At 48.7% G+C, this 22648-nt stretch overlaps 1 protein-coding gene across 2 annotated transcripts in view; it reads left to right on the top strand.

Annotated features, from left to right (window-relative positions):
* Positions 1–22648, top strand: part of OXSR1 (oxidative stress responsive kinase 1) — a 1686100-nt gene that overhangs the window by 1350199 nt on the left and 313253 nt on the right. For both annotated transcript variants that reach the window (XM_069647752.1, XM_069647753.1), the window contains exon 14: positions 17366–17439. In XM_069647752.1, coding sequence (XP_069503853.1) covers positions 17366–17439 — 74 coding nt within the window. The remainder of the gene's footprint in view (positions 1–17365; positions 17440–22648) is intronic.

Here is a 22648-nt window from a genome sequence, read left to right as displayed (position 1 = left end):
AAACAAGGGCTACCCGAGCTTGGTCATTTGGGAATGCTCCAGGTCTGCAAAGAAAGTGAAGGCAACACTGATTCATAAAAGCTGCGTATTTCCGTGGATCACCTGAAAATCTTTCCGGTGGAGCCAAAGGGAACTGTTCACAGTAACATGATTTGTACCGGAGTAGAAGTAGTGGATGGCATGGTAGGATTTTGCATCGTTGGGTTGTTTCCAGGTAGAGGCGGCTGTCCCGCTTTTGATTGCAAGTATTGCCTGCTCATTTCTTCAGTGTGCTCTTTAGTCACTAGTAAGTCTCTCCGGAGAGCGTTAGTCTCTTGTCGGGCAGAATGAACCTCGGCACAAAGTTCTCCTAACAATCGGGCCAATTGGTCTAATTCTGATGTCTCCATGGCGCCCAGATGGATTGGTTTGGCAGGCTTCGCGTTCTGTTACGCTCACCTGGTATCCACAGGGACGCCACCCAGCCGTAGGGACCAGCGTGGAAGTTCTGCCTGGAATACAGGTGGGCAATGTTCAAGACTGGGCAACTGGAGTAAGCAACCGCCCGCCACCCCTTATGCCTGCAGCCCCTCTGGATCTCTCCTCACCTTGTTATTAATTCAGGTGTGCTCTTCGTCCTGCCTTCTTGGCAGGGGCATGTTGTCCTTTGTGGGCGAATGCGATCTAGTTACTTCATTGATGCCGGCCCGTTTTGAGTCTTTCAGGTAGGTCTTATTGCTGTTGTATATTGTTGTTATTCTTGCATGTCTTTCTTGGTTTAAATGTCTTTTTCGCTTCGTTAGGTGCGCAGAAGTCCAATATTATGCATTTGCTGAATTGGATCTCGCCGGTAAATGATGGCGTATTAAGAGCACCTTGATGCGATAAGTAGGCGGTATGCGCAGCGCTATGATGCCTTGCCTTTGCTAACCTGTTGTTTTTTTTTCCCCATAGATTGCGGTGCTCACCCGGTGTATGAAATCCCGAGGCGATGCTGGTCGAGGGGCGACTTGCGAGGTAAGCTTTTCAGCACAATTCGTTATGTTGTAAAAGTGTCTAATGTCTTGTTTCTTCCTTTTTTGCAGATCCGCCGGTCCGGGAGACGCGCTGATCCTAGGATGCTGTTCGCAGGAGCTGTGGGCAGCTAACAATGAAATTACAGGTAAACTGCTGCTGTTAACGATGTCCTTTTGTCTCTTTACAGATGCTGTTCTTCGGAGTTTCGCGGGCACAGCGGAACACGATGAGCGTCAGGTTGCAGGATTGCAAAGTAACGCGAAGCGTGTTATCCAAGTCGGGTGTGGTTTAAATAGCTTCAAGAAAGTAGTCCAGGTAAAGAAGTTCCTAGGCTACCACACCCAAAACACTATACCGCATAGCTTGGTTCCAAGGAGCCAAGCTATGTGGATGCCTCCATGTTGGCTGGCACTTGAAATAAAGTAGTTCCCTGAACACAAGTCTTTATAAAGTATGAGCCTGGCGCCAAAGGCGCCAGGACTGGCCCCAAGAGGGCATAGGCAAAGGATGCCTATGTTTTTTGGAGACCCGAGCCAAGACCCCTCCTGGCCCATGGGTTTGCCAGGGGGATTTCTGGATGTGGGTCGTGACAGAAACCTTGATTGTAAGAGTGTATTTGAATACTTGTAACTGTAAATCTCTGTGTAACTCCACTGCAGCTCACATTGACCCCTCTTGAGATCAGCCTGGCTGCTCAACACGCTACCAAAACTGAGTAGTAAAAACTTATACCAAAGGTTGGGTTTCCTATACCTGTAGTCAAACTTGTTTGTAGTGTTCCCAAAGGGTACTGCATACAAACTGTGCCTAACAAGGGTAGCTCAGGAGTCACGGGTGCAGAGGTCACTTTTCGTGTCGAGAGCTGTCCGCTGTTCAGGCAACTTCTCGAGGACCCCCAAATGAAGAAAAGATTCAGACAACAGTGGTGCAGACCCTTCAGGACACCTCATGAGATTGCAGAAGGATGGCTGGAGCTGAGGTTACCACGGTCGGGCGGCGATCTTCCGACTTCGAACACAGCAGCAGCCCCAGAACAATTTCACTTGTGAGATTGCTTAGAATGCGAGGACATGTGACTTATGGCATTAACTGAAGGTCTTGCAAGTCCCAAGGCTCTGCTTGGAACAGCAACAACTGCAGCACGATGGCCAAAACAAGGGAGCTGATTGATCGACCAGGCGGTCTAGGGACGCTTCTGAAGGCTTCCAAGGCTTGGATCCTCCAGCACGGGTGGAGACTGGTTGTTCCCACCAGTCCAAGGGGCAAAGCACCAACAAGGATCTTCTGCGGTCAGGCAGAAGAGCATGGCTTACCCAGGCCAATCACTGGGGGAGATGCTGGTTAGCTGCAGGAGTCTCTTCTTCGTGGAAGTCTTGATTCCAACAATGAATCCTCAAATAGCTGCAGGAGCCCTCCTTTAACCCAAGATTCAGGCTGGGTGGTAGCCCAACCCCACCAATAGTAAGGATCTGCAACATGCAAACAGTCCAGCTTTGTTGAATCCTGGACAACCAACCACTGATCCTCAAAGTTACCCAGCAACAGACTTTCAGGGTGCCTGAAGATGTGGACTGGGACTAGACAGTCCCAGCCACTGTGTCCGGCTCACACACACACAAAGCCCACTTGCCCACAAAATATGGGGTTATCATATATGGTATTTCCTGACCTGAGAAATATCTTGTGGCACAGCCATTTTATGGTGTTAGCCACTTATAGTACCCATTCGCTTTGTGTAAAAGTGCACAAGAAAACAGTAAAAATCCCACAGCTGCCACCAGCTTTCCTTAGGCACATTGTCAAGTAACCAAAAGGCCATTGGATAAAAAAGATATAAGGATACAAAGTATCCTAACTGCACTTCACTGTAGGGGTGATGTGTGCATCTCCCCGTAGGAAAACTTTTTCGACCCTTATGCGTCCTATCCACCTCGTTTTGTATCATGCGTGCCCGCGCCGTCAGGACGCCATGATATAAATACAGGACCCGCCCCCGCGCTCCCTCAGATTTCAACCGTCTTTCAAAGTATTGGGATCCTCGCGGTTACTGCTAATTGAAGCTAGGTTGTGTTTTCGCTTCGGCGAAGTTACGTTCTAAAGAAAATATGTCTGGAAAAGCTTTATTCCGTCCTTGTGCAACATGTGGACTCAAAAAAAGTCTATGAAGGTGATGCCCACATAGATTGTATCTACTGTCTCCACCCGCACCACACGGCGGATACATGCGAGATATGCCAGGGTTTCTCCCAAAAAACCCTTAAAGACTGAAAAAGGAGGTTGGTCGACTGGCTTAACGACGGAGCGGGGGCCTATCCGGCATCAGAAGTTGGCTCCACGGCCTCCAGGAGCAAGTCGGAACCTCCCTCGAAGAAGGTGAGGCCTGTCGAAAAATGTCCTGCGGACAACCATGCGGGGAAGCATACTGGGTCTTCCTCATCACACAAAAAGTCCTCCTCCTCCTAATCCTCTAAGACGGAGAGGCAAGCGGCATCAAAATCCTCCTCAGGGGACCGTCCTAGGTCTTCCGTGAGTCGAGACGCTTCAGCAGGGAAGTCGGCAACAAAATCGGCTACGAAGTCTAAAGGCTCGGTGCCGGCGACTGGCTCGTCGACACCGCTGACGATGCCAATTACTATTCAGGCAGCAGCAGTGGGGATTCCTTCGTCGACGGGGACTCAATTTATGGCCTGGCAGCCAGAGGTTTGTGAACCGGCCCCCCCTGAGGTCCTGCTGCAAGACACGGCCTTGCCGGGGTCGTCGATGGAAGGAGAAGGTGACATGGTTATGCAGCCGTCGGACTTGGGCCTACGGCCTTCCAATACGTCGACGACGAGTGCGAGTGGGGTGTGGTCCCTCTATCCTCGACGTTGCTGACCCCCCAGACGGTTTTGTCTCTGGATGTGCTTAATACACTTCAGAAGCTCCTGCAGCGTCTGGATTCGCAGATCCATCAGCCTGGCAATTCATCATCGATATTTTCTGCACCTTCCGTCGACGAACAAGCTCAAGCAGCTCGCACGACGACCAAAAGCCCTTCGACCTCCCAGGTGGTGAAGGATTGTCCTCGAGCGCAGGAGGAGGGTGAGCTATCGGAGTCCGATTCTATACGAGGTGACTCGGGGTCGGACATCTCCCTGTCACCTTCGAGAGACCCAACATGGAATTCGGATGTAGAGGTAGAGTCTACGAGGAGCCAGGCACAACCGTCTCCGCCAGATGATGTGGGAGCCTTCCATGCAATGATGGGAAAAGCGTGTTCCGAGTTTGGCTTAATTCCTGAGGAGCAAAAGAAAGATTGCTTTCTTTTTGATCACATGGGTCAAAGGAAGAAATCGGTCTTTGCCACCCCAATCCTGGACCACGTATGGCAAGGAGGCCTCAAGAAGATGCGTCATCCGTTCTCGGAACCGGCTATTAAGGGGCGTATTGAGAAAAAGTTTAAAGCTCCCGAGTCCACTCCAAAATGTTTAACGTCACAGCCACTGTCAGACTCTGTGCTATCGGCGGCAGCGGCTAGGAAGGCCAGAGTACAGCAAAAATGTTCAACCCCTCCAGAAAGCGAGGCAAGAAGACAGGACGCCTTCGGGAAAAAGGTGCTCTCAGTCGGCGCCACGACGGTAAGAGCAGCCAACTCCTTGGCGATTGTATCGCGTTACGATAGGGAGATGTGGCATAAAATAGCCCCTATCCTAGAACACCTGCCGGAAGAACATCGCAAAGCAGCCATGTTACTAGTACGGGATGGTGAGGAGGCCTCGAACCATGCAATTAATATTGCGGTGGACCTAGCAGAGTCGGGGTTCAAACAAATCAATCATGGTGTAGTACTTCGTCGACAAGCGTGGCTCAAATGTGCTACGTTTAGACCTGAAGTCCAGTACAAAGTTCTAGACATGCCATGTGAAGGAGAACATCTGTTTGGCGACAAGGTCGATGAAGCCTTGAAGGGGTTGAAGGAAGACACGGATACCGCTAGGTCTCTGGGCGCCCTCCAGACAGGTAGAAGTTTTCGTTCTTTTGGCCCCTTCAGGGGCGCCTCCGGAAACTCCCGCTTTGGAGCCTCTAGGGACCGTGGATTTAACAGGACCTCATACTCTTCACAAGGCTACAGACGGGCATCCCAGCCGGCACATAGAGGCAGAGATTATCAAGCCTCCAGACGTCGAGGCTCGGGTCCCTCGTCGACGAAGGACAAGCAAACCAGCAACCAATGACGGCCTTCGGAACGTCCTTGGGGGTCGAGTCGCTCATCATATCGACCAATGGGAATGCATCACCACAGATCGATGGGTTCTGGACACGGTTTGCATGGGTCATGCGCTGTAATTCAAAAACAAGCCTCCAAGTCTTCCGCCAGTGTTTTCGGCCCAGCCCCACCTTCGAGTTCTAAGACAAGAGGTGGCGCTTATGCTACAAAAAGGAGCGGTAGAACGGGTTCCTGTGGCACAGGAAGGACAAGGGGTTTACTCCCGGTTCTTCGTCGTCAAGAAGCCAAATGGAAAATGGAGGCCCATTCTCGACCTGAGGGTACTCAACAAATGGATAAAGAGCTCAAAATTCAAAATGCTAAAGCTCCAGGAGGTTATCAGGTCAGTGCAACCCATGGATTATCTGTCGTTGCTAGATCTTCAGGACGCATATTTTCATATCCCAATACGTCCACGACACAGGAAATATTTAAGGTTCGTCGTCGGTCAAAAGCATTTTCAGTTCAAGGTCCTCCCGTTCGGTCTCAAGTCCTCCCTCAGGATGTTCACCAAGTGCTTAGCCCCCATAGCGGCCCATTTAAGGAAGGACGGTCACCATGTCTATCCATATTTAGACGACTGGCTGGTCAGAGGCTCGTCCATGAAACAAACACGAAACAGTCTGGGGGCCACGATATCCCTTTTACAGGAACTGGGCTTTGCGATAAACTTCAGCAAGTCCTCCGTAGAGCCCTCGGGGACCTTGGTCTTTCTAGGAGCGGAGTTTCATACGCACACAGGCCTTGTAAGACCATCCAGCGAAAGAACACAGAAGCTACTAAGCAAGGCATCGGAATGGAAATGCGGTACCAGGGTGTCGGTGCGCAAATACATGTCCCTGCTAGGGACCATGTCGTCCTGCATTCCGTTGATAAACAACTGCCGCCTGTTTATGAGACCTTGCCAGGAATTTCTAGCGGACCGTTGGATGCAGAGCCAAGGTCGCTGGTCCGACAGACTGGTCATCGACGAACAACTGGTACAAGCACTCCGCTGGTGGAGAGTTTCTACTCATCTAACGAAAGGAATGCCTCTGGTGGAACCGGAATTCCAGAAGGCGGTGGTGACGGATGCATCGCTGAGCGGATGGGGAGCTCATCTGGAGACGTTACAAGTACAAGGCCGGTGGTCGTTACAAGAGTCCTCACTGCATATCAACCTGCTAGAACTGAGAGCAGTGCGGTGGGCTCTAAAATCCTTTCTTCCTCAACTGAGAGACTCTGTGGTGCGTGTCATGACGGACAACATGACTACAATGTTTTACTTAAGGAAACAAGGAGGAACACGTTCCAGGTCCCTGTCGACGGAGGCACAGAAAATCTGCCATTGGGCCCTGCAACACAACATGCTCATCTTGGCGTTCCACCTACCAGGAGTGAGAAATGTGGAGGCAGATGCCCTCAGCAGGGAAATGAACGAGGTTCACGAATGGGTGCTGAACGACCAGCAACTACAACATGCATTCAAGAAGTGGGGACATCCTTCCATCGATCTGTTTGCGACGAAGGACAACAGAAAATGCCCGCAGTATGCAAGCAGATGGCCTCAGCAGGGCTCACTGGGAGATGCGTTCTCCTTCCCATGGACGAACAAATTCCTGTACGCATTCCCTCCTTTTCCTCTTATCCGGAGGACGTTGCAATGGATCCTCAAGTACCCATGTCGGGTGATTTTGGTAGCCCCTTATTGGGCCAGACAAGTGTGGTTCTCAGACCTGCTGCACTTGGCTGCGGCGGAGCCAATGAGGTTCAAGAAGATCCCCAACCTTCTGTCTCGACAGGAGGGTATCGTCTGGCATCACGACCCGGACAGCCTCAAGTTGACGGCCTGGCTCCTGACTTCGCCGAATTTGGCCAGCTAACGATTCCGGAGGAATGTCGTCGTATTCTGCAAGCGGCAAGAGCACCTTCCACAAACACTTCATACTCGTACAAATGGAGGAGTTTCTGTCAGTGGTGTGGGGATCAACCAGGTTTGGATCCGCAGTCGATTATGCCGGAACAGCTCCTTCCATACTTGCTGTTCTTAGCTCAAAAGGGCTTATCGATGTCGTCGATAAAAGTACACCTGGCCGCCATCTCCAGGTTTACACGTCAACGACATTCCGCACCGTTATTCAGCGACCGCCTGATTAAGGACTTCCTTAAAGGGTTGTTCAGGAGTTTCCCTCCCGAGAAGAGTTTTCCTCCGGTGTGGAGCCTCAATCTGGTCTTAGCGTCTCTTATGAAACCTCCTTTTGAACCAATGTCATCGGCGTCTCTGAAGTTTTTGTCCTGGAAATTGGCCTTCCTGGTGGCCATCACTTCAGCCCGACGTGTTTCGGAAATCCAAGCTCTAATGGTAGACCCACCATACTTAAGATTTTTTAAGAACAAGGTGGTTCTGGCCACTAACCCACAGTTCATACCGAAAGCGCCTTCAGTGTTCCATAAACATTCCTCTATTGTCTTACCTACGTTTTTTCCAGAGCCATGCTCGGGAGCAGAGCGCACGTTACACACATTAGACGTGAAGAGGGCTCTCAAGTTTTATCTTCATCGCACGCAACCTTTCAGGGAAACGAGGCAATTGTTCGTGGCCTATGGTCTGGGTACTAAAGGCAAAGCCATTTCAAAGCAAGGACTGTCAAGATGGGTATCGTCTACCATTTCGTACTGCCATTCCAAGGCTGGGAAGCCTCTTTCGTGACGCCCAAGAGCTCATTCCACTAGAGCGGCGGCATCGTCGACGGCGCTGTGGTCTGGAGTCCCTCTGGGGGACATCTGCATGGCGGCTACCTGGGCGGCTACACACACGTTTACCCGCCATTACTGCCTGTCACAACAACATGCCGAAGATACTCGGATGGGACAGGCGGTGCTTCGACACCTATTCCAATAAGGTAAGCCCCGGTTGAGGGGTTAGATCTGGTTGCAATTATGATTGAATATTGTTCGTTCTCTATGTTAACTATTGCTGATGGGTGCACGACCATAGAGAACTGGCATTGTGAGGAAAGTATGTGAGTTTGCATGCACGCCTCCTCTCTTCGGGATGGTACTGCTATGTAATCTATTCTAAGCATGTGAATCCATGAAAGATCCAATGCTGGAGAAGGGAATAGTTTCTTACCTGTAACTCCATTTCTCCAGCATTGGTATCTTTCATGGATTCACATGCGCCCGCCTGCCTCCCCTGGCCATGCAAACTGGTTTCCCCACTACTTTGGGGGCTGAAATCTGAGGGAGCGCGGGGGCGGGTCCTGTATTTATATCATGGCGTCCTGACGGCGCGGGCACGCATGATACAAAACGAGGTGGATAGGATGCATAAGCGTCGAAAAAGTTTTCCTACGGGAAAGGGTCTATATAATGTACCGGGGATTCCCAGCCTGACGACGGGGAATATTCTAAGCATGTGAATCCATGAAATATACCAATGCTGGAGAAATGGAGTTACAGGTAAGAAACTATTCCCTTACAGTGCCACATAAGGTTACATTTAGATTTACTAGGGAACAATTTGCTGGCATTTACCAAATCGTAACTAGTCATAATATATATATTTATCTCCTAGATTGTCCGTTAACTCATATTTTAGCACTATGGTACCATGGATTAAATGCCTGTGCTATAGAACTGTTGTAATAATAAAGCAATCTATTCATACCATAACCTTATAAATGTCATATCATATACACATAACAACGCGCCTGTACACAAGTGTTTCTAGGTGTGACAAGACAAGGTGGGAGAAACAAAGGGAGGACAAAATCACGATCTTACTAGGCCTTGTGTCATTCAAATTGCGCAAGTGCGGGGAAGAGGGAATGGGCGAAGCGCCAGGGGGTGAGTGTAAGCGGGAACTGTGGTTAACTCACAAGTGCAGCCAGCGGGTGGCTCATAGGTGCAGAGAGAAGGGTTTGTAGGGTTGCAGATACAGACCCTTAAGTGCTTGGATCCCGAAGGCAGTGCAAGGGCAACTGGACATGCTGGAGCCTGGGCCTGAGTTCACAGGGTGGCCAGGTGACCATGCGCGGAGCAGTCGGGTGCATCAGCAAGGGAGAGCAAGAGAGAAAGCGGAAGCAAAAAGGACGGTCTTGAGTTGCTTCCTGAACTGGAGGTGGTTTTGCTCAAGTTTGAGAGAGTCCGGGGGCTGTTCCAGAGGGAGGCCCCAGCCGAGGAGATATATCTGCCCCAACTCTTTGCCTGGAGAAGCGTCTGACCCTCAGAGAGTTGGAGGTGGATGAGCAGAGAGCTCAAGAAGGACGATGTTTTGGAAGAGAAAGTTGAAGGTAGAGCGGTCCAAGCCCCCCGAAAGACTTGTGGACAATGCAGAGGGTCTTGAAGTTGATCCTTGCAGCCACAGGGAGCCAGTGAAGTGTTTCGAGCTGATGGGATACGATCCATGGGCTTGACGCCAAGGACAAGTCTTGCAGTCCTGTTCTGGATAAGTTGTAAAGGTCGAAGATTAGAGGCAGGAAGATTTAGAAAGAGGCTATTGCCTGAGCTTCTGAAGGAAGGTGAGCAAAGGAAATATACTTCTGAGGAGGTTCAGCTGATAGTTTGACTTCTTAGAGATAGAGAGGAGAGAAGGAGAGGGTGGAGTGAAAGATGACAACAAGGTACTTAGCCTCACAGGGAGGAGCAGGAAGAGGGCCCAGATTTGGAAGCCAGAGAGAGGAAAGGAGGGAGTGGGAATCCCAATGAGGAGAATCTCAGTCTTACTGCCATTAAGGCAGAGATCATTGGTGGCACACTATTCCTGGATTGCGGCCTGACAGTTTGGTTTGAGAGAAGAAGCACAGGTGGCTTCGGGGGGCCTGAAAGAGCTGTGCGTCTTCCGCATAACATTGAAAATTGGAGCAGAAAGTAGCGATGCGGTGGACAAGAGGTACAAGGTAGTGGTTGAAGAGCCAGGGAGACAGTTTAGACCCCTGGGGAACACCACAAGTAGAGCGATAGAAGAGAGGAAAGACCCCAGTTGGACCTGAGAGGGTCGGTCGGTGAGAAAGAGGTCAACCAGGCCAGGGCCTCATCAGTAATACCAAGGTTGTTGCGGAGGCAATTGAGCAGGATGACTAGGTTAACCGTGTCAAAAGCAGAGGATAGATCGAGTAGAATGAGGACAGAAGGGAGGTTGGAGTCAGGATTGGAGAGCAAGTCTTCACAGGTGTTCAGCAGAGCAGTTTCCGTGCTTCTGGCAGCTCTTAAGCCAAACTGGTGGTCATGAGGCAACCAAAAGTATGTAGATTAAGCTGGGAGATGGCCAGGTTTTCCAAGAGTTTGCCCAGGAAAGGCGTGATGGTGATCGGGCGATAGTTATCCGGAGAGGAAGGATCAGCCGATGACTTCTTTAGGAGGGGGTGCACAAGAGTGCTTTAGGGGGAGGGGAAAGTTCCAGTGGCAAAGGAGTGATTGCAGAAATCAGACAAGGCTGGCGCAAGGATGTCGATGTGGTCCTTGATGGTTCTGGATGAGCAGGGGAGAACCTGCTTTGACAAGATGGACTTGTCTAGAAACATAGTCAGGGGTGAACAGGGTAAAGGAGGAGGAGATACAGCCTCAGACATGCCAAGAGTGGTAGAGGAGGAGGAGGAGGAGGAGGTGGAAGAGAGGGTTGACAGGATGTCCTGAGTTTTAGTAGAGAAATGAGAGGCCAGGCCATGCAGAGGGCTAGGGAGGGAACAGGAGAGGTAGAGACTGCAGCAGGATTGGCCCTCTCCTTGAAATTTTTGAAATGTTCGGCCGAGTTGTTAGATGCTGCAGAGATGCGGGCTTGGATTTAGGCTTTCTTCTTAGAGAGGATAGAGTGTCTGTACTTCCTTTAGCGCAGGCGTCAGGCTAGTTTGTCAGGGGGTGTGCCAGATGCCCTCCACTTCCTCTCCGCCACCATACACTTGCGTTTAAGGGCAGTAGGTTACAATCGTACCAAGAGTTGCACTTGGATTTGGGCTTCAAATATGAAAGTTAGAGATGGCTGTGTCAGGGTGTGAGTCAGCCAAAGGTGCAAGAGGAGGAGAGAAAGTAGCATCGAAAGCCTCAACTGAAACACGCTTCATGGGTCGGATGACTGAGAAGGTAGGTGGCAGTGCTGGAGTTGGCTTGACCTGCGGGGAAGAGATGGCGATGTGGGAAGAAAGGTGAAAGTGATCACTCCTAGAGAGAGGAGTGGTGAGAGGGTTTGAGAATGGGAGGTCTGAGGAGATCAAAACGTCCAGGGTATGCCCTGCAGAGTGAGTCGGGCCAGAGGGAAGAATGGAGAGAGAGAATCACAGAGGTTGCGAAAGAGTGCTGAAGGAGGTCTGGTAGCATCCAGGTGGATGTTCAAGTCTCTGAGGAGAAGTTGAGAAGTAGATGCAAGAAGCGAGGAGGAGCGGTCATCCTACTCGGAGAGGAAGAGGATGACCTGACCAGTTAGCCTGTAGATGGTGGCCACAGTGAGAGAGAGGCCAGGAGAGATAGAGTGCTTGCAGACCAGGCATTCAAAGGAGTAATGCTGCATTGGAATGATAGCAGCAGGGATCCACTCTGGGAAAGTCAAGGCGCTACACCCTCACCGGGACGGTTGGTTCTGGGTCTGAAGAGGATCTTCTAGCCATTGGGAAGGAGAGTGTCGAAACCCGTGACAGAGCTGGCCGTGAACCAAGTCTAGTACATCTAACTCAAGCTCTTACAGGAGACGACAGAGGTAAGTGGAGTGTTTGAAAGCTGAACAAGAGTTAAGAGTAGCGATGTGGAGCAAGTTGCCACATTTGAAGGACTTGCAGGGAGGGGTACAGGCCAGAGGTACACCCTGCGACGTGTTGGAGGTCCCTGATGGGCAGAGGAGGAAAGAAGAGAAGGCAGGGTAGTCGGTGAGGGAAAAGAGAGTGCCAGAGGGGTGACAGAGGAGGTAGGCAACTGGGAGGCTGGAGAAGCAGCAGGGGGTGCCGAAGAGGTGGCATAGGAAGGAGGCGGCAGAGGAGCCAGAGAGGGGTAAGAAGGGATAGCAGGAGAGGAAATGAAGTTGATAAGGCGCAGGAATCGTCTAACAAAGAGGAGGAGATTGGTCTGAGGAAGGGGGAATGAGGGCCTCCTACCAGGTGCCCCCATTAATGGGAGAAGAGGAAAAAGGAGAGAGGACAGACACCATATGGGGAGTCCATAGGCCTTGAGAGGGAATGACAAAGAGTATGTTGGTAAGGGAGGAAGCTCTGGTATAGGTATCGGCAATAGGGAGGCCTGGGTTGGATACCAGGATGTCCCTTTTGAGCGTCTTCCTGCCAGACTAAGCAAGAGGGATAGGATAGTCGATAGAAAAGCAGTACGAAAAGATAGGTGTGCCTGAGAAAACCATCGGGCTGTGGGGAGGAAAGAGTAGGGGTAGGGAGAGGGGAGCCCAGGCAAGCCAGGGGGAGGAGCGGTCATGCAGAGGGGTGCGCAGACAGGAGGGAGGCACAGGAGGGAACACGAAAGGGAGGGGGCACAACAAAGAACAAGAACAGACCTACAAATCAGATGCAGTACAGAACCATTGCAAAGAAAGGTACACAACAGGGTATCTAGAAGTAGAGAATGCAGATGTAGTACAGAAACAAGGCAAAGCAAAACAGTGAACCTGGAAGTAAAGAATGCAGGTGCAATACAGGATCAAAGCAGAACAGAGTTTAGCATCGAACCTAGAAGTGAAGAATGCAGGCAATTGCAATGTGATGCCACAAACCGTGGATAGTAACACAATATCAAGAACCATGGAGAGCAAACGCAGTCAAAACAGTCAACAAGGCACACAACACAACACGAACCGAGAAGAAGAATACAGGCAATGCAAAGTAATGCCAGAAAAACAGTGGATCATGAGACAGTGTCACAATAGTACAAATAGTACACTATAGATCGAAGAGGGAAGGGCTGAGATGCGATAGGAAGGAAGGGAAACACAGGGGGGGGGGCGGAACAAGATGCGGGGACATACAATGCGAGGGAGCAAACGCGGCTAGAGAAGCAAGGGAGCACACGCGGCCAAGTTGTGTGTGCCAAGTTGTGGGCTATGTTTTTGAGCACAGCACAATAGAACACACCCAGATTCGACTTGCCTGATCAGTCGCAGCAGGTTGATGCCTGCAGGCTAGGTGCTACCATGGCAGACTCCACTGGAGCTGTCCTTTGCCTCCGGGCCCTGGCCGAGGGGGCTGCCACGGCAGGGTGTGCCTTGGGTGGCCGATTTAAAGGGCCCGCCAACCAATGGGTGTGCCGTGGGAGTTAGGGAGGGGGAGGGCCAACAACCAAGGAAGCAACCGGGACAAAGGAAGGGGGGAGCAGGCACACGCGCTGCGGCGCAAGCAGAGAACAATTACAAATGCACAACCTACTGTGCCACTGAGCACCTGTCCTCACTCCAGCACCGGAGAAGTTGACGTTGGAGTTGCCGGATGATGTTTAGGGTGGCCTGTGGGGACAGAGCGGAAAAAACGCATGTTGGTGCATGCTTACCTGTTTCCCCGGTCCGAACAGGTCCAAAAAGGAATTGCCTTTTTCTTCATCTGCCCTTCACTTCGGACACCCTTGATGTAAGGGTTAAGAGCAGAAAGGAAGAAGATGCAGGGCTAAGAAGGTAGGTGTTGCTTAGGCCAGGCGACTTAGATCCACGTGCACCAACCGTAAATATAGGGAAGAGTGGTTTTTAAAGGGACAATGTGGCCTATTGAAAGGCTTAAATGACCTAGACTCTCTAGAGCTCTTGAAGAGGACAGAGTATTGTGGCAGTGTTCCTGTGGTCATCATCGCATGGTCCTTGGAATGATATCTTCAGGTGCGCCAAGACAAATGCAGTACTTAAGTTATATCCCCAGTTCAAGTCACCCAACCCATTGCGGGAAAGCCAACATACAGAAACGGTCTTCCAGAAGACCTCTTTAGCAGCGAGGTAAAACCCAGATAAGCTACAGGAGGGGTCCACTGTGGTTTCAGGAGAAGGAAGTCTTCTTGAAATCCTAAGCAGTTTGCCCACACCATAAAGATTGCTGCATTACATATCCCAAACTATTAACAAATCCATCAGGGAAGATCTAAATGGAGGATACAGGTACAGATTCAGGGGCAAGAAGACTATGGGGTTTGCTCAAACTCCCTAGAGAAGTGATTTCCAAACCCAAAGGTTGAAATTCTGTGGTCTTGCACCCTTCTCCCATTTAACTCTTAGAAAGATTGGGAGAAGTGCATCCCTTTGTAGAACTGCAACCAAACACAGCGAAAAGGACTCCAGTAATTCCCCCACATCAAAAGAAGACTAGAAAAGAGGAACACAAATGTTTCCTTACAACAGCAACCATGAGGGGTGAAGTCTCCATTAAAAAAGCCCTCATTAGTATCAAAGAGAGAAACACCTACTTAAAATACAATACAGGAGAAACCGTTTTTCAGCATTCCTCTCAAAATGATTATGCACTACACACACATGTCTACTGTCTTACAGAGGATGTCCATAATTAACCCCAGAGGGGGGAGCCCTCCTGGTACAGGCAGGGCAAGGGCAGCAGCCCATGCACTCTTGCTGGATAGCTGTATTCTGGAAGACCTAGAGAACAAAGGAACAGGCTTGACTGTAACTCCTGAAGAAAGATGCAAGGAGAAGACCATCATAGAAGAGAAAGGTCAAAATTGAGGGGTAGGAGACAGCAGAGCAGGTAATAGAGGAGTTCAGGAAAGGAGAGTTGGAAATGTGAGGGGTCAGAAATGAGAGACAGACACAAAGTCGTACTTTTCTCAACATTTACCATGTTTATTAAAAATAAAAGGGGTTGCGATAAAGGCCTATCTGTCCCATTCCTAACAAGAAGATCCCTTACCTGGCAAACTAAAACTAAAGAAAGTCGACCCTGTGTCCAAAATATATCTGACCCTCATACTAACATATTCAACCAGAGTGTACAAGAGAAATGTTTCTGCTTTTAGTTCTACAAAAATATGCAAAAGTCTGACTCCAACAAAGCAATCCTTGTGCCTAGGTTTGGCCACGCTTCCCCTGGATCAATTCAGGAAGTCTTTTGAAAGAGTTCTGTTCAAACAATATTCTACTCAGTTCAATTATAAATGTCTTTCATTCAACAATTTCCTCAAACTGCCAAAGTAAATGTCTCTACTTGTTCAAAATCAAAGCAATGGTTTCTCTTTTTTGAAATGTTCACCTCCAAAGATTTTTTTAAGGGGATGTAACAGTCTTTTCCATAGAATACTTTTCTCAAGATGTCAACACAAATCTTTCTTTCATGGAATATTCTTCTTAGGTGGTCAAAGCAAGTATTTTTCTCATAAAATACTTTTGCCAGAATGGCAAAACAAAGAAAAAGTCTCTTGTTGGACAATAGTTTTTAAGGATGAGGATTTATTTCCACAACACTGTTTATTTCCTGGTTTATTTGCCTGCTAGGAATAGTTTCTACTGCAGACAACTACTAATATCTCTTTCTCTGGTTGTGGCAATCTTTGTTCCAGGTTTCTCCACATCGACATCCCATATGAGGAGAATTTTACAATATTTGTCTTTCTTTTCTCTTACTTAAAGTCTCTTGGCTGGGGCAATGCAAGTTACCAGTTTCCCCAAACTGGCATCCCATGTGAGGGGATTTGGGATGTGTACTCCTTTTTGCTCTTCTGTTCTATTGAGTCAGTATTCAGATTTCCTGCTAAAGTATCCTTTTGCTTTATAACATGTCTTGGGGCCCCCTACTCCTTTTGGCTGACTCACCGGCTTAACTTGTGTCTATTATGAAGAACCGTTGTGTGGTGGTTTCTCAGTTCGCCCAGAGTCTTTCTCGGTTCCCGCGCCACTCTGTCCACGCTGCCAGTAGAACCTTTCCTCTTCCTCTTGACAGGCTCTCACCCGGTCCTGCAGCCACTGGTTCTGGTATGCGACGCCTCCAGGCGGGTGCCTGCGAGTGTCGTCCTTCCCCAGCACGTCTGACCGCTGCGGCTCTCCTTTGGAGCTTGTCTCCTGGTTCACGTCCTTTGTGGCTCTCTGCTTCCTCTCCTTACCACTTTTCCCCGATATGTTTCTCCTCCCAGATGATCCTCCCTCATAATACCACCACCAGATTCAGGATCAGGTAGCAGCTGCCTTCCCCTGGCCATCTCAGAGGAGGCACATCATTGTTTCAATGATGATTTCACAGGATTCACCACAGAAAACAAGAGGAGTGTAGAGAAGGGGACGAGTGTAGCACCTTATCCCCGGAGAGAAGAGCCTGAGGCCATGGCCTACAAACAGGTTGATACAGTGGGCTCTGGAATAGCCACAGAGTTAAAAGTAGAGGTAGTGGCCAGAGAGAGATATGGCAGCCCCAGCACAAGGGAGAGATGAGCAAGGAATGGCACTGTTAGGCAAAACAGGATGTGAAGATATGTGGCCCACATTCTATCCAAAGGAAGTTCAGGTGAAATAAGTGTGGAAGCTATAACCCAGTCAAAACCCTGAGTGAAAAGGCCAAAACTCTGTACCAGTGCCAGACATAGGAAGAAGAGTCCCTTGTCGAAAAAAAGGGCAAAGAAGGTATGGGCAAAGGAAGACCGAGAAGGTGTTGAGAGATACCAATTAAGGGATTGGGCAGAGAGAAAAAAGGGTGGAGCCCCTGATCAGGGGAAAAGAGTGCTCAAGGAAAAGTTGGAGGAAGAAAGGGCAGGTGCCCTGAGCAAGGAGAAAGAGCAAATAAGCGGAGAGTCCCCTGGGGGCTTTACCCCAGGACGCAAGCAAGGAAAAAATGTTGTCTTGTGACTAACCTGTATGATAGAAAACATTACCTGTATTTAAGACTGCATGGGATGGAGAACGCAGGCAGGCTAAAATAAAATCAATCGGCTTTCCTCTTGTCGTATATAGTAAATGGACTATAGTTTGGTTGGACATTCTTTTATCTGTTATATAGTTAAATTCAGGTGTTGCTGGAAAGATTTTCATATGCCAATGTCATGGTTTTTGACTACGCATAGGGTAATGTCCACCTCATATCCATGCAAGTTGAAAGTATAGGTAACACCCTTTCTTCACATATGCAGGTAAATGGTTGTCAGCACATTTTGATTCAACTAAGTGAAAGAACTTGCAAAGACTGCCATTCTGCATCAGTTTGTAAAATGACGTTCAAATGAGCTGTTGTCTTTTTTTAGGCTCCTACCGCAACCACAGTGCCTCCAGCCCAAGAAGAAGTCAAAACTGTGATTAGTCTTGTGTTGAGATTAAGGTAAGTGTGCTGGTTTACATTCCATGTGATTAATTGTATATTTTCTGATGTTCTAAACCGTACTTCTATTGACTCATCACACTAGGTTTTGATCAGAAGCATTTTACAGATCCTGTAAACGTTCCCCCATGCATGCTGTACACTGGTGCCAAGATGCCATCAGTTCATCCTGGGTCTTCCTACCATACACTTATCCACAAATTGGATGGTTGACTGTCTTGCATTCTAATTGTAGCTGAAGATATTTTGTTGAGTTCTGCAGAAATGTCTTTCTCCATTTGCCTGTCTTGTATTTAGGGATTTCAAATATGCTCTTGTGTTTCTCCTCCTTTTTGTGAACTTCTGCTGCGCCCAGCGGAACAGCGCAAGGAGTGTTGAAGACCTTAATCTTCTGTGAAAACTGAAGTTCTATGCTTTGATCCTGAGCCAGTGTTCCCGTCATTTTTCACTTTTGTCAATGCAAGTTTACTATTCTTTCCTTGACAAGCTGGAGTCCTAGACCCTAAAGACGCAAGTACTGTTCACGTATCTTCGCATAGCTAGATGCGATTAACCTTACTGGTTCATGACAGCCTTTAGTCTATTGTAGGAAACTCAGTGCTGCATTGATTGGCGTATATTTGTGAAAAGGATGTGTCCCTATAATGGTGCATTTGCCAGCCACGGCATTCTCCAGTTTTGGACCAGTCATATATTTTATTTTGTATTGTTTAAAGCACTGACCTAGCTTGAGAGCAATGGAGCGCTGTGTGGGTAGGCAGCATTTGGGCTGCCATCTTTTAACAGTAGCACAGTACTGTGGGGTCTGTGCGCCGGTATGTGTCCATTGAAATTAGTCCTTGGTCAGTTGTTGTTGAAAGAGCATATGCTCCAAATAATTGCCAGTGCGATGTGAATCCTCCGTACAGAAGAATTACATAGCAGGAAGTAAAAACATTTAACTTAAAGCCATCAGTCCCATTGTACCCATTTAGTCTCTCTTCCTCTTGGGACAATGAAGGAGAGAGACTGAAGTTACTCCTCTGGGAGGAACCTTCATATTCTAATGGATTCCTTCCTCATCTATATCCTATCCACAGCGCAGCTGTTCTTTGGAAACCTTTCCACTGCCAGTGTGTGCAGCGCCACTCCATCCGACGCCTCTACCTGCCCCTTGCCGGACATGACATTGAGGCCAGTATATATTGAGGCACAGCACTCCATGACCTCTGTTCCTTTTTCTTCGCACTTTGTTCGCTTTAGGAATATGCTAGTCGAGCTTTTTCAAATTTCAACGCCATGCCCAACCCTGTGAAGGCCTTGGGGTTTAAACCTTGTGTGGACTGTGGCCGACAGATGTCGGTATCCATATTTACCTTTATTGCTTGGTGCGAGGAGTATGACACCCACGACTGCGGGTTGTGCCAGTCCATGCTCCAAAGGCCCTACAGGAACGGTTGGTAAAGATCTTGTTGGGAAATTGAAAAAGTTCAACCTTTGCACGCCATATCACTGACTGGGGGGTTGCACATGGCATCGTCAATTCTGTCACTTTTGCAAATTGATACAAATATTACAATATTTATGGTAAATGGGATAAGTGTTACATTTAGGTTACTTTGTGTTATTTTGTGAAGAGGCGATACATTTGTAGATTTGCACGTGCGTAGAAACATAACGTTGAAACATTGTGACACAGAGGGCCCTTCCACACTTAGGTGAAGCAGGCGATCAATATGTGCACATGGAGTTTAGCTGTATGAATGGCGGTCATGAGAGGTGATCACAGTAGGTATAACATGTACACATAATGGTATCTGGCTGACTTCTGCAACCACTTCTTCGCCACTGGAGTCTTCCCCTCCCCTCTGAATCACTCCCTTGTGCACCCTCTTCTTAAGAAACCCTCTGCCGTCCCTTCCAGCCTGGCTAACTATCATCCAATCTCCATCATTCCGTTTATGGCATACCCCTGGAAAAGCTGGCCATCTCCCAGCTTAATCGTCACTCTAAATCTGTTAGTTGTCTCCATGACCATCAGTCTGGCTTCAGAGCTGCCAGAATATCTGTGAAGACCTGCTCTCCAACCTCGATTCCAATACACCTTGTGTCCTTATCTTTCTTCTGCTTTTGACACAGTCAACCATGCCATCCTGCTCAACCATCTCTGTGATAACCTGGGTATCACTGATCAGGCCCTGGCTTGGCTGACCTCCTTCCTCTCCGATCAGCCCTCCCAGGTCCAACTTGGGTCATTCCTCTCCTCTATCTCTACCTGTGGTGTTCCCCAAGGGTCTAACCTCTCTCCCTGGCTGTTCAACCAATACCTGGCACTTCTTGACCACTGCATTGCCGCTCTCTGCCCCAACTTTCAGTGCTATGTGGATGACACTCAACTCGTTTTCAGGCTCCCCTCGGCCACCTCTTCTCCTTCTCTCATCTGTCTGTCCGCCATCCAGGACTGGTGCGCCGCCAATGATCTCTGCCGTAATGCCAGTAAGACAGAGATTCTCCTCATCGGCACACCTGCTCCCTCCTTTCCTGTCACTCTCTGGCCGGCCTCTCTTGGCCCTCTACCTGCAAGGCTAAAAACCTTGGGGTCATCTTCGACTCGACACTTTCCTTCTCTCCTAACATCTGACGTCTCTAAGAAGTCACACTACCAGCTGCACCTCCTCTGAGGTATTCTTCCGTTCCTCTCCTCTCCTTCCCCCAGAAGCTCACTGTTTCCAGAGCCCTGGTTCTCTCTAGGCTGGACTACTGCAACAGTCTCTTTCTAAATCTGCCGGCCTCCACTCTCCGCCCTCTGCAACTCATCCAGAACAGGACTGCGAGACTTGTCCTTGGCCTCAAGCTCAGGAATTGTATCTCTCCAGGACTGACATCTCTGCAGTGGCGGCAAGGATTAAGTTCAAAACCCTCTGCATTGTCCACAAGACCTTCTAGGGCCTGGGACCTCAATACCTTCAGCTCTCTCTTCCTAAATATCTTCCTTCTCGAGCTCTTTGCTCATCCTCCTCAACTCCCTCAGACAGTCGCTTCTCCAAGCCGCGAGTTGGTGGTAGATCTCTTTCTTCTGGTGGGGCCTCCCTTAGGAACAGCCTCCCTGAAACTTGAAGAGAACCATCTCCGGTTCTGGAAGCACCTCAAGACCTTCCTCTTTGCTTCTGCTTTCTCTCCTCCTCTCCCCTGCTGATCTCTTGGCTGAATCTGAAGCTGAATTGGTTACCTGGCTACCCTCTGATCTCGGGCCCAGGTCCCCCTCAGCTAGTTGCACACCTGCACTGCCTCCCTGGCAACCCTTGCACTCGGGAACTATTTCTGCATCCCTACAGCCCCTACAAGCACTTGACACCTGAGGTCTACCCTTGCACTTGCCACCAGCTGGCCGGAATTTATTTATTACCATATGTATTTTACTGTTATCCTTTTTACCGCACTGCCCCATCCCTGTTCCCTCTGCACTTTTCCCCTTCCCCCTCCCCTGCACTTGCGCAATCTAAATTGTCACCTGGCCTTGTAGGATCGTTGTCTCCGTCTTCCCTCTGTTTCCCCTCCCTTGCCTCGTTGCGCCTTGAAACACTTGTGTATAGGCGCGTTATAAATGCCATATCATATACATGTATGGACAGTATTTTTCGAATTTAGTAAAAGATATTAAACATGAGGTGTGGTTGCTCTATGTACCAAGGAGTGTTTCGCAATCCTGGAACAGGTTCCATAAGCCGGTCAACGAGATGGTTGCGGTCAGTTTGCAGATGGCTCACGTGCTGGAGGGCGAAGGAAAGATATGATCTCTGGTAAACAGGAGAGTTCATTGTTGGAAGGGATAGGCATTTATGAAACCCACTGAGTTGTTTGAACAGATGGCTTCCCCCAGGACACTTTCGGAGATTAGTAGTAATACATTTCAGGAGAGCGATTGTGTTGTCATAGAGTGGGCAGAACTCATCTGAATAGGAAGGGTCAATAGTCCTAAAAATCGAACACAGGACAGGTTTGGGCAATGTGATTATCTTCATATAGTTTGCTGCAGAAGTCCCTAAAAGTGTTAATCTGTCTGCGATCTCCATATATTCCTGCACTCATCTGCTATTTCCACCGCTTCTTCCCTGGTATTCTGGCGCCCTGTCCATGTGTTTGTTCTGTATATTTCGCAAAGCTAAAATAGCCTAGCTTTTCCCATTGTTCTATGCATTTTTATCTTAATGTTATGAGGGTGCTTTCTTTTTCCTTCCCCAGTGACTCCATTCCCTCCAGTTTCTGATCTCCGCCTGAACCCCTGATATCTGGTTTTCCAGGTCCTTACGGACTCCACCTGCTTTAGCTATGGCCACTCGCTTATAACTACTTTGAAAGCCTCCAATACCGTTCATGTACTCTTGACACTTCCCAGGTTGTACTCAAATTATTGTTCTGTTTGGAGTCTTAGTTCTCTAAAACTGCTATCTTGCGGTGAAAATGCTCGTAATTTCCATGTGGGAATAGGTGCTGGGTGGTCTGTGAGTGCCCACCTTACTGTCATGGATGAGTGACAGATGGTGTTCTGCCTTCATATGAGGCCTTTACTATGCTCCCCAGGTGTTCTCTCCCCGTAAAAGCATTATCGATTCTCGGGTGTATCTTATGTACACCTAAGTAGAATGAGAATTATCGTTTGTCTCGGTGTGGCCATTGCCATATTTCCAGGAGCGTTAGATCCTGTACTAGTGTTTTGAATACCCTTCTGATTAGGTACATATGTATTGATTATGCAGATTTCTTTCTTGTCTATAAATCTGTGTGGTAGTATTACTCTCCCTTCTGAGTCTGAGCTTGTGTGTAGTATTTGGAGCGGTACTCCCGGGGCAATCCATATGAGTACTCCTCTTGCGTAGTTGGAGTATGCTGAGCTGAACCCCTTACTTCTCCATTTGCTAAATATATGGACTGTTTGTCAGGTGTCAAGTGGGTTTCTTGGAGAAGGGCAATTTGGATGGCTTTGCGGTGTAAGTCCGTCATCACTCTCATTCTTTTAACATAGTTATTAAGGCCACGTACATTCCATGTGAACATTTTCAGGGTTTCTGGTGCGTGTTGTTGGTTCTATGTCTCTATTGCTAGATGTTGGGTTTTTCACACCTTGTTTTGCGTTCTATTGGGGATATTTGTTCGTCCTTGTGGTTTTTCTTGATCTCTCCTCCATTTTCGGTTGTAATTCTGTTCTTTTTTTAACTGCCTTTTGCCCAGT

Source organism: Ambystoma mexicanum, chromosome 2q, assembly GCF_040938575.1.
Source record: "Ambystoma mexicanum isolate Mex_15411 chromosome 2q, UKY_AmexF1_1, whole genome shotgun sequence".
NCBI classification, from domain to species: Eukaryota; Metazoa; Chordata; class Amphibia; order Caudata; family Ambystomatidae; genus Ambystoma; species Ambystoma mexicanum.
This window is presented reverse-complemented; position numbering and strand designations above follow the sequence as displayed.